The sequence below is a fragment of the Erinaceus europaeus genome, chromosome 12 (genome assembly GCF_950295315.1).
Source record: "Erinaceus europaeus chromosome 12, mEriEur2.1, whole genome shotgun sequence".
Lineage (NCBI taxonomy): Eukaryota > Metazoa > Chordata > Mammalia > Eulipotyphla > Erinaceidae > Erinaceus > Erinaceus europaeus.
The window spans coordinates 685,108-697,808 of NC_080173.1; the positions used below are offsets into that span (position 1 = coordinate 685,108).

The following is a 12,701-nucleotide window of genomic DNA, read 5'->3' on the forward strand; positions in this document are numbered from 1 at the left end:
TGGGTTCCTTTGGCTAGTTCCACAGGAATCTCTTATATATTCTCAAGTTTGGTGGAACATATTGTTCACATAAGGAAGTTGTGTGCTGTGGTTTCTCCTCTCATGTCTCCCTTTCTTTCTCTCTCTCTTTGTTTTTTTTCTCTCAGCATTTAAAAATATTTTTTTTTATTTTATTTAAGAAAGTATTCATTAACAAAACCGTAGGGTAGGAGGGGTACAATTCCACACAATTCCCACCACCCATTCTCCATTTCCCACCCCCTCCCCTGATAGCTTTCCCATTCTCTATCCCTCTGGGAGCATGGACCCAGGGTCGTTGAGGGTTGCAGAAGGTAGAAGGTCTGGCTTCTGTAATTGTTTCCCCGCTGAACATGGGCGTTGACTGGTTGGTCCATACTCCCAGTCTGCCTCTCTCTTTCCCTAGTAGGGTGGGTCTCTGGGGAAGCTGAGCTCCAGGACATATTGGTGGGGTCTTCAATCCAGGGAAGCCTGGCCGGCATCCTGATGACACCTGGAACCTGGTGTCTCTGTCTCTGTATATGAAGAAATGATTCCAGATTGGTTATGCCTTGCTGACAACAACAACAAAACATTTTCATTTATAAAGATACTGTTTTGTTCATTATTTAGCAGTGGCCAAACAAATATTTTACTGTTATCTCTTTGACCAGTGAAAAAAAATTTAAGAAGGAAAATAGAAGAGTGGATTAGCATGAGACAGTTTGTCATTTGTCTTTTTGTTGTTGTTCTTTTTTAATTTCTTGAACAGAAAAAAAGAACGAGATGGGTACCTCCTTATTAGAGTCTATAAATAATTGTTTGAGTGTTTACAATTGCTGAATTAACACTGAAATACTTTATATTTTCAGTCTCCATGTTTTACTAGAGGATGTGATCTGAACATATTTTATACAAATGTTCTTGAAATTATAATTTTCATTGTGAGAACTGCGTTTACTATTTTGGCTAACAAACTATGCCATTTGAATTCTAGCATCTGGGAAGATCAGTCCTACTTCACTCAGGCAATCGGTGAAGTCATTCAAAGGTAGGACACAAGGAAGTTGACACTTAAATATTTCTGATATTTAAAATCCCTAATTGAGATTATCCCTGTGGTTCTATGTCTGCACATTCACATGACTACCATCAGCCATATTTATTCTCCAACCCTAACAGAGGGTGAGAGACAGGGAGACAGAGAGAGGAAGGTAGGACAGAAAAGCAGACTCACAGCTCTTCCTCAACCTTGTGAAGTCCCTCTCCCCCTCAAGTGCACTCAGGAGCTGGCTCAGGGCTCCAGCCCGGGTCCATGTGTGTAGCCACATGTGAGCACTCCTGGGTGAGCCACTTGTCAGCCCTCAGTTTTTCAACTCGTTTAAGAAAGGGAGCATACGTTTATAGTGATTAGCAATGGTTTCCAAGATAGTGAGACTAAAGGTTTATAGTTCCACTATACTGCGCCTGCCACCCATTTTCTGTGCCTCCTCCCCCAACCCCACTCCAGTGACAGCTAGAGTAGTTCTCTCAGTGTCTTAGACACAGATTGTGTTTTCTTTTCAACTTTATGTGGTTCAGTTCTCTATATACAATTATTGAAACCATCCAGTAGTTTCTTTCACCTCTCTACTTATTTCATAGATCATAACCACTTCCCATTACATCCATTTTGTCCTTACAATACAGTTTATTTTAAAATTGCCAAGAGTATTCCTCTGAATATATGTACTGTAACTACAACTATTACTACTTCTCCGCATCATTCTCTTCTATTATTATTATTATTATTATTATTACTATTATTAGCTCCAGGCTTACCCCTTGCCTTGGGGTCAGCCCTATGAATCTACTGCTACTGACAGTGATTTTTTCCCATTTATTGTGTAGGCCAGAAAGAAACTGAGAGGGGAGGAAGGGATAGAGAGGGAGAGAGACTGAGCAACACCTGCCGACTTGCTTCACCTCATGTAAAGTGTAGTCCCTGCAGGTGGGGAGCCAGGGTTTGAACCCTGATCGTTGTGCAGGTCCTTGAGCTTAGAGCGATTGCACTTACCTGGGACTGTCACTGCCCAGCCCCTGTCCCACAACTTCTTTATCCAGTGATCAGTCAGCAGGCACTTAGGTTGCTTCTATTCCCTGGTTATTGTGAATAATGCATCAGTGCATACATGCCTTTCAATTGGTACATATTAACCAATTAAAATATTAATTACTTATACTGAGGTATGAGGGAGAGAGAAGACAGCTCTGCTCAGCTCTGGCGTGCTATAGTTCCTGGGTTGAAGCTGGGGCTTGTGTAGGCCCCTGCTCACTAGTTCCTGGTCCCAGGCAATTACTTTCCTTATTGATTTGTTGTTGGCTGCTCATCAGATGGAAGGATATTATTTCCTTTTTGAGAGAAGATGTTACAATTAGGTTAGAATTTTACTGTTACTCTTCTGTGAACTGATTATGCTTTTGACCTTTTCATTCAGAATGTATTTTAGGACATAATAGTTTTCTTATTATGTTTTTGCTGGAGTTGCCATATTCTCATATTTTTCAAAGCAACCCACGGTGTATAATTAAATTCTAGGTAAACAGCAAAATATGAGGCTGAAAGGTAACTGATAGGTAATTAATTGGAGAAATAAAAAAGCAAGAAGAAAATAGTTCTGCCTATTGACAGACAGAATAGGTGCTGTTTGCGAATTAAATCCATAAATTAATGTTCATTATAGTTAGTATAAATAAAATATATGTTCTAGTGAGGTCCATAAAAAATGGAGCAAATGCATCACCTCATATTTAGGAGGAAACTAGAGAGAGAAGGAGAGACCGAGACCACAGCACTCTGCCGTCACTCGTGAAGTTTACACTGACATGAGCCTGGGTCCTCAGGTGGTAAAGGGTGTACTTTTCTGGATGAACTACCATCAACATTGCTTCCTCTCCTATTCTGGTAATTTTGCTCTCTCCTCATGTCCTTTTTCTTAAGGAGGAAAAGTCAAGAGAAGTAGAGTCAACAGTTTTCTAGAAAACGTGGGAGTAAGGCTCACAGAAAAGGAGCTTGAGAAGCTAATGGAAGACCTACCATTTAGTGGTGAGTGCCGGAGTCACTTCTCAGCCTTTCAGTTGAGCTTTCTTTATGAAATTCAGGTGATTAGTTTTGCAGTGAGCATCATTGACATAAAAAGAAATTAAAGATCCTGGAGTCAAGTCCATTCTGTAGTCATTAGAAAAAAGGGCTCCTGGAAATAATTGTAAGTTATCAGTATGTTTTGCTGTTGATAGCAAATAATGCTGCACAGTTATAGTGTGCTTGCCCCACAACAACCCTGGGTCCATGCTCCCAGAGGGATAGAGAATGTGAAAGCTATTAGGGAGGGGATGGGATATGGAGATTGGGTGGCAGGAATTGTGTGGAGTTGAACCCCCCCCATCCTATGATTTTGTTAAAATCTCCTTTCTTAAATAAATACATAAATTTTTTAAAAATTATAGGACATTCTTGAATCTACTTTCCACATTCTGCTTATTCGAAAAATTCTGTTTCCTGTTTAAATCACAATACTATTTGTCTCTGTAAAGTGATCACTGCTCAGACATAGTTTTTTTCATCACCATCACTGCTGGAGCTTGGTGTCTGCATGGCTCCACTGCCTGTGACCAGTTCCTTTTGTTTTCTCTAGATAGAAGGTGAAAGTCAGCTAGCGAGAGAGAGAGTGAGAGAGAGAGAGAGAGACACTGCAGCACCGCTCCAACCTCATGTGAACCTTCCCCCTTCTAGATACTCTGATGTCATAGCCTGGGCTGGAACACTGTTTTTCTAAAAGAAATATGGATGATTGTGATTTTTATTGTCTTAATGAGTGAAGAAAGTTAAGAGGAAAGAGAGGAAGCACTAGACATCACTCTGGTACATGTGCTGCCAGGGATCACACCTAGGACCTCCTGCCTAGGAGTCCAGTGCTTTATCCATGGCGCCACCTCCCAGACCACAAATACTGAACATTTTTATGTACCTAGTGGCCCTCAGCAAGTAAAAGAGTGCAGTGTAGTCTCCATAGAGGCTGCCCTCTAGGGCAGATTCTGGCTGTGCTTTTATAAAGTCAGACAATCATGTAAAGTGCAGGATTCACTGACTAATATTCTGTCACTGTATTCACGTCTGGATTGTGGCACTAAGGCAGCCCTAGTCAGTGTGTACACAAATGTCCACATTGACAGAGAACTTGACATGGACCCAGAATTTGAGTTTCGTATCATTTGAATACAGTACAATGTCCTCCTTGTGCTGTTTGGATTTAAAAAACATAAAACTGAGTCTTAACTCATGAGCATTCATACAAAATAGCTGATGTGGTAGGTTTTATGCTTTCTTTTCTGTGACTTTCTTGTTCATGTTTGTTCCTGCTGTTACAGATAAAGAAGAAGTTGATCTTGATAAGTTGATGGATGGAGTAGCAGCTGTTACAGGTGAGAAGTTAATACAAGTCTAAGAAAATAAAGCTTAAGTAGCACTTAGGTTATATTAAAGACTTAAAATTTTTCTCATTGTGTCATTTTAATTTTTATTTGATAAAATATTTTTACAATAAATCCAATTTCTTAGACTTTTGGCTCCCTACACTTTAGCAACATAATTTCAGTCTGTGTCTCTAAAGCAACTTCTTTATTGTTTAATGCTGCATTAACATTTCACTTTTTCTATGTCTGTGGTAGGCAGTATTTAGAGGTAATTAAAACTGTGCTGACGCTATAGATGACTACACACTTTGGTCAATCATTTATTTAATTAATTTTTTATCTTTATTTGTTGGATAGAGACAGTCAGAAATTGAAAGGTAAGGGGGAGATAGAGAGGAAGTGAGACAGAGAGGCACATGAAGCCCTGCTTTACCACTTGTGAAGCTTTCTTCCTGCTGGTGGGGACCAGGTTCTTGAACATGGGTCCCTGCGCATTGTAGTATGTGTGCTCAACCAGGTGCGCCACCACCGGCCCCCCCGCCAATCATTTATTTTTAAAAAACACGTGATTCTGGGGTTTGGGCGGTGGCGTGGTGGGTTAAGCGCATGTGGAGCACATCACAGGGACCTGCATAAAGATACCCCAGGCTCCCCACCTGCAGGGGAGTCACTTCACAGGCGGTGAAGCAGGTTTGCAGGTGTCTCTCTTTCTCTTCCCATCTCTGTCTTCCCCTCCTCTCTCCATTTCCCTCTGTCCTATCCTACAACGAACAACATCAACAATGGCAATAATAATAACCACAACGAGGCTACAACAACAAGGGCAACAAAAAGGAGGGAAAATGGCCTCCAGGAGCAGTGGATTCATGGTGCAGGCACTGTGCCCAGCAATAACCCTGGAGGAAAAAAACCTCAAAACCACGTGATTCCCTGCTGAACATGGGCGTTGACAGGTGGATCCACACTCCCAGCCTGCCTCCCTCTTTCCCTACTGGGGCAGGCTCTGGGGAATTGCAGCTCTTCTGCAGCCCACAGTGACCCTGGGTCCACACTCCCAGAGGGTGAAAGATGAGGAAAGCTATCAAGGGAGGGGATGGGATACACAGTTCTTGTGGTGGGCATTGTGTGGAGTTGTACCCCTCCTAATCTATGGTTCTGTCTGTGTTATCTTTTTATAAATAAAATAAACAAACAAAACTACTTCAGGGTGCCAGGGTTGGTGCAGCAGGCAGAGTACTCACGTTACAGCACCTGGGGTTCAGCCCCCGGCCCCACATTCAGAGGCATCTTCAGGATAGATGAAGATGAAGCAGGATAGATGAAGATGAAGCAGGATAGATGAAGCAGTGCTTCAGGGGCTCTGTCTCTCCCCCTCTCTATCTCCTCCTTCTTTCTACTTTATCTGCCTCTATAGAGATTTTAAACAATCAAACATACAGACATAGCTTTCTGGGATCAGGAATTCTTCATGCAGCACTGAGTCCTAGTGATCAACTGGTAGAAAAGGAGAAAAAACGAAGGAAGGAAAGAAGGGAGGGAGGGAGAAGATAGGCTTGTATGATAGAACACTGAACTATATAATTGTAGAATACCACTTAATAGATATCAAGTTCACAAAAAATTTAGCAGCCAAACATTACCTAATACTCAGTATGGTAAGAGCAATGGAAACTGTCATGCCCTGTGGGGTTTTAAGTGTATTGTTTGTAACAGATGGTGAGAGGACTACAACAAATAAGTTAATGAACGCATAGATAGCTTTTACTGGTGATTGGAAAGTTATATGAAAATTGTACTATCAAAAAGCAAATTCCTAATTTTTAAAAACTCTGTGTTTTGTATTTTCATTAAGTGGTTCTCAAAGTGTCACAGTTTATTTAATTGAGCAGTTTACATGTTTTCCAAATAAGTTAAGATGACAGGCTATATTCCCACACCGCACCCACCTCCTAAATGTGTTGCCCCCACCCTGCCAATGATAAATACTGTAGTTCCCTCAAAGTCTTTCAGATATAAACAATTAATATTAAATATAGGGCAAAAGTAATCCAGTAATAGCAACAAAAAAAATTTCTATTTATATCAAGGGACAAATGCAAAATTCAGGAAAAAATTAAAAATCAAAGTGACTGTGTAAAAAATACATGATTGACTTGATTCTGACATTCTAATTAAGCAGACAGTTACCTTGGAATTTAACTAAGTTATTCTTCTGTGAACTGATTTTATGTTTGATTTTTTTCTATCAGAATGTATTTTATGATATGTCTTCTTTTTATATTTTTGCAAGAGTTTCCATGTTCTCATATATTTCAAAACGTAACGCTTAGTGTATAATTAAATTCTAGATAAACATCACAATTTGAGATTCACAGGTAGCTGATAGCTTATTATTTGGAGAAAAAAAAGCAAAAAAGAAACTAGTTTCTGTCTATTGACAGACAGAATGAGACAGAGTTAAGTCCATGAATCAATGTTCTCTAATGTTCCTATTAATAAAACGTAAGTTTTAGTGAGATCTAGTAAAAACAAAATGGAGCAAATGCATCACCTCATATTTAGGAGGAAACTAGAGAGAGAAGGAGAGACCGAGACCACAGCACTCTGCCGTCACTCGTGAAGTTTACACTGACATGAGCCTGGGTCCTCAGGTGGTAAAGGGTGTACTTTTCTGGATGAACTACCATCAACATTGCTTCCTCTCCTATTCTGGTAATTTTGCTCTCTCCTCATGTCCTTTTTCTTAAGGAGGAAAAGTCAAGAGAAGTAGAGTCAGAAGTTTTCTAGAAAACATGGGAGTAAATCTCACAGAAAAGGAGCTTGAGAAGCTAATTGAAGACCTACCATTTAATGGTGAGTACTGGAGTCACTTTTCAGCCTTTCAGTCCAGCTTTGCTTATGGAATTCAGGTGATCATTTTTGAAATAAGCATCATCAACGTTTAAATGAGATTTGAGTTCCTTGATGTCAAATCCACTCTGCAGCCAATAGAAAAAAAAAAAAAAGCTCACTGATACATTTTGAGTTATCAGTATTCTTTGCTGTTTGTTCCTAGTGATGCTGAAGAGTAATATTTGTCTGGGAATTTCTCTGGCATGTTGTTGTTTACAAACTTTTGACCACTAACTCTTTGTTGTTGCATAATTGATTTTGTAGTCTCAGGATATTCATAGTATATTGTAGGACTCTAATGTTGATTATTTCCAACAGGACATTCGATTTTGGTAGCGCTTTACCGGTAATTTAGAAGTAAATCTATTCTATATATGGTAACTAGTTGTATTCTACACATCTGAAGCCAAGCCAACGAATTATGTTGCTCAAGTCTTTGAAATCAATTCTTTGGGACAGACTTGGAGTCAAAATGTTCCTTGATTAAGTGAGAAAAGTGTGTTAAAATCTCCAAATATGTGACTGTCAAAGGACTGTGGGTTAATGCTTCTTACACACACACACACACACACACACACACACACACACACACACGCACACACTCTCTCTCTCTTTCTCTCTCTCTCTCTCTCTCCCTCCCTCCTAGAATGACTATAGAAAATATCATAGAATAAATTATAGAACATTTTGAATCTATATGCTATATTCTGCTTTATCCAAAAAAAAAAAATCCTACATGTTTCCTATTTAAATCCCGATATCCTTTCTCTCTTTAAAGTGAGCACTGCGATGACTTTGTTTTTGTCATCACCATCACTGCTGTGGTTCGGTGTCTGCATGTCCCCACTGCTGGTGACCATTTCCTTTTCTTTCCTCTAGATAAAGGATGAGAAACAGCAGGACAGAGAGAGAGAGAGAGAGAGAGGGAGGGAGGGGGAGAGAGAGAGGGAGAGACACTGCAGCACTCCTCCACCCTCATGTGAATCTTCCCCCTTCTAGATGCTCTGAAGTCATAGCCTGGGCTTGAACCTGTGCCCTTGCTCATGTGATGTGTGTGTCCAACAGTGTGAGCCACCTTCTACCTCTCTCACATTAAGACCCATTACTCTCCCTAATATTTTTCTTTTTCTTGATTGATTTGTTTGTTGGTTTGTTCTTGCCAGCCAGGCCTTTAATGCTCTGGACTCACTGTTTTTCAAAAATAAATGTGGATGATTGTGATTTTTATTGTCTTAATGAGAGAGGAAATAAGAGGATAGAGCGTAAGCACTAGACATCACTCTGGTACATGTGCTGTCAGGGATCGAACCTAGGACCTCCTGCCTAGGAGTCCAGTGCTTTATCCATGGCGCCACCTTCCGGACCACAAATACTGAACATCTTTATGTACCTAATGGCCCTCAGCAAGTAAAAGAGTGCAGTGTAGTCTCCATAGAGGCTGCCCTCTAGGGCAGATTCTGGCTGTGCTTTTATAAAGTCAGACAATCATGTAAAGTGCAGGATTCACTGACTGTAATATTCTGTCACTGTATTCACGTCTGGATTGTGGCACTAAGGCAGCCCTAGTCAGTGTGTAGACAAATGTCCACATTGACAGAGAACTTGACATGGACCCAGAATTTGAATTTCGTATCATTTGAATATAGTACAATGTCCGTTTTGTATTATATGACCTTGAACACATAAATGGGGTCCATGTGGTGGCACACCTCTTTGTTCACACATATTACAATGTGCAAGGTCCCAAGTTCAAGACTCAGGTCCCCACCTGTTGGGAGATAACTTCACAAATGGTCAAGTAATGCTACAGGTGTTTCTTGCTATCTTGCCCTCTCTATCTTCCCTTTCCTCTCAATATCAAGCTGTATCTACCAAATAAATAAAGATAATAAAATTTGTAGAAACATAATTGTCACAATGAGTCTTAACTCCAGGCATCCATACAAACTGTATGATTTACTGGATTTGGCCAGGTGCCAGCCTGTGGCCCAGGGAATAGGTTGGCATAGGACACACTGGGAAAGAGAAGTCTTCTACAGTAGATGAATACTTCTTTTCTGAGTCTGGGTCACTTGTTTTTATTTGTTCCTGTTGTTACAGATAAAGAAGAAGTTGATCTTGATAAGGTGATGTATGGAATACAAGCAGTTATAGGTGAGAAGTTAATGCAAGTCTTAGAATATAAGGTTTAAGTAATACTTCAAAAATCCTTATAAATGACCTGATTCTGACATCCTAATTAAGCAGACAGTTACACAGTGAAGTAAAACTTATTCTCCTCTTTCCCACTCATTGTCAGAAGACAAAAATCATACTTTGGGCCTGTAAATAAATTAGTGTATTTAGCCTAGTACCCCCTCCCTCAGTGCTTAGTATGTCTGATTGCGCCTTTGAAGTTTGCCAGCTGAGGAGAACCCTTACTTGTGTGATAAAACTGCTGTTTGAGTGTTCCGGGAGGTGGCACACTGATAAAGCTTTGGACTCTCAAGCATGAGGTCCTTAGGTCCTGAGGTCCTGAGTTCAATCCCCAGCAGCACATGTACCAACCAGAGTGATGTCTGGTTCTTTCTCTCTCCTCCTATCTTTCTCATAAATAACTAAAATCTTTTTAAAAATTGCTATTAGAGATCATTCTCTAGTCTGCGGCGTTCCTGAATTTTAATATTTCATGTTCCCAAAGGAGAAAAGATCGATAGGCAGTCCGTACCGGATTTTGTGAGCCACATGGGTATTGCACTAACAGACAGTGAACAGCAGCAGCCGCTAAGAACACTGCCAGTTGATGGTGAGTCCTGAGGATGCCTTTGTTACCTTCTGGGGTGCTGAGCTGATGGTTTGTTGGGGTGACTCTTCACTTCATGTCAGGCTGCTCCTGATTATCTTTTAATCATTTGGGTGTTTAAATTGCTTAATCAACAGTGTGGAACTTTATATTTTTCATATCCACTTTTCACTGAGTATGTGATCAGAACATTAATTATATGAAAAGTTATTCTGGAGTTATAGGTGATAGGATCCATCCCATGATAAGTGCATAGAGCATCTTGTCTAACAAAGTGTGTGCTTTGCATTATAGCTTCTGGGAAGATCAGCCAAACTTCACTCAGAGAATCCAAGAAGTCATTCAAAGGTAGGACACCAGCAAGTAGACACTTAAATATTTTTAATATTTAAAAAATTTAATCAGGATTATCACTTGATTTCATTATCTCCACTTGTCTGTGAGTCACAGTAGGTATATGCTTGCCCCTCTAAATAGAGGGTGAGAGACAGGGAGACAGAGAGAGGAAGGTAGGACAGAAAAGGAGAGACTCACAGCTCTTCCTCAACCTTGTGAAGTCCCTCTTCCCCTCAAGTGCACTCAGGTGCTGGCTCAGGGCTCCAGCCCGGGTCCATGTGTGTAGCCACATGTGAGCACTCCTGGGTGAGCCACTTGTCAGCCCTCAGTATTTCAACTCGTTTAAGAAAGGGAGCATACGTTTTTAGTGATTAGCAATGGTTTCCAAGATAGTGAGACTAAAGGTTTATAGTTCCACTATACTGTGCCTCCCACCCATTTTCTATGCCTCCTCCCCCAACCCCATTCCAGTGACAGCTAGAGTAGTTCTCTCAGTGTCGTAGAGACAGATTTTTTTTTTTATTTACAAACTTATGTGGGTCAGCTCTCTATATTCTTCACCGGTCAAACTGTCCATTCCTTTCTTTCACCTCTTTATTTAATTTACAAAGCATAATCACTTCTAGTTTATTCAGTTTATTCCTTTTGGCCAAACATTTTTTATTATTGAATACAGAGAGAGGAATTGAGAGAAGAGGGCAAACAGAGGGAGACAGTCACCTGCAACTCTGCTGTACCACCTGTACAACTTTCCCCCTGTGGGTGGGATCCAGGGCTTTGAACCCAGGTCATTTTGCACTATAATGTGTGAGGTTGACCAGGCGGGCCAACGCCCAGCACCTGCTCCCTCAATTTCCTCCTTAGAGATACAATATCTTTTGCAACAGCCAAGTATTTTTCTATGGGATGTATGTCCCATAACTTGATTATCCAGTGAAGAGTCAGCAACTAATTGGGTTGCTTCTGCTCCTGGCTGTTGTGAGTAATGCAGCTGAGAGCATGTCCGTGCATATGTGCCTTTCACTTTGTGCATTTTCTTACTTTATAGTAGTTTTTGTTCTATTTATGTAAGAGAAAAGGAGAAAGGACTACTCGTCTCTGGTATGACAGTTCCTGGGCACAGCCTGTGGCTTCTTTAGGCCCCTGCTCACCAGTTCATGGTCCCAGGCACTTGCTTTCATTAGTGACTTGCTGTTGGGTTGTGGTCACATGGAAGGAAGCTTTTCCTTCTTGAGAGAAGATGTCCCTCTGTGTTTGTGCCCACCTGACCTTTGGCCTCTTCCTGTGTAATGGTGGTTTCTGCATTTGCTTTCTGTGGGTAATGCTGACATGATGTGATGGCAGACAGAGGGAAATATAGGCTTATCACTCACCATTTGGGCACCAAAACTCATCTGATTTATAGTGTTAAATAACATTAGAATTTTAACTAAATGAGTCTCTCTGAGCTGATTTTACTTATGATATTTTCATTGAAATTATATTATATGACATCATGCCCATTTTTATTATCTTTTCACAAGGCTCCATGTTCACATAGTTTTCAAAACTTAACAATTAGTGTTAAGTCAAATTCCGGGTAAACACAAAAATATGAGACAGATAGGTAACTGATAGGAAATTATTTGGAGAAATAAACAAGCAAGGAAGAAATAGTTTCTGCCTATTGACTGGAAGACTGGGCATCACTTTTGACCAAATCAAATCCAAAAATTAATGTACCTTTCAATTACTCTAAATAAGACATATGTTCTAGTGAGATTCAGTGAAAAAAAAAATGGAGCAAATGCATCACCTCATATTTAGGAGGAAACTAGAGAGAGAAGGAGAGACCGAGACCACAGCACTCTGCCGTCACTCGTGAAGTTTACACTGGCATGAGCCTGGGTCCTCAGGTGGTAAAGGGTGTACTTTTCTGGATGAACTACCATCAACATTGCTTCCTCTCCTATTCTGATAATTTTGCTCTCTCCTCATGTCCTTTTTCTTAAGGAGGAAAAGTCAAGAGAAGTAGAGTCAACAGTTTTCTAGAAAACGTGGGAGTAAGGCTCACAGAAAAGGAGCTTGAGAAGCTAATGGAAGACCTACCATTTAGTGGTGAGTGCCGGAGTCACTTCTCAGCCTTTCAGTTGAGCTTTGCTTATGAAATTCAGGTGATTAGTTTTTGCAATGAGCATCATTGACATTAAAGGAAATTAGAGATCCTGGAGTCAAGTCCATTCTGTAGTCATTAGAAAAAAGG

General features: G+C 40.5%; 1 protein-coding gene across 1 annotated transcript in view; it reads left to right on the forward strand.

The window, feature by feature from the left end:
• EFCAB13 (EF-hand calcium binding domain 13) overlaps positions 1–12,701 on the forward strand; it is a 224,760-nt gene that overhangs the window by 145,686 nt on the left and 66,373 nt on the right. The window contains exon 45 of the mRNA XM_060202483.1: positions 4,405–4,458. Within this exon, the coding sequence (XP_060058466.1) occupies positions 4,405–4,458 (54 nt within the window). The remainder of the gene's footprint in view (positions 1–4,404; positions 4,459–12,701) is intronic.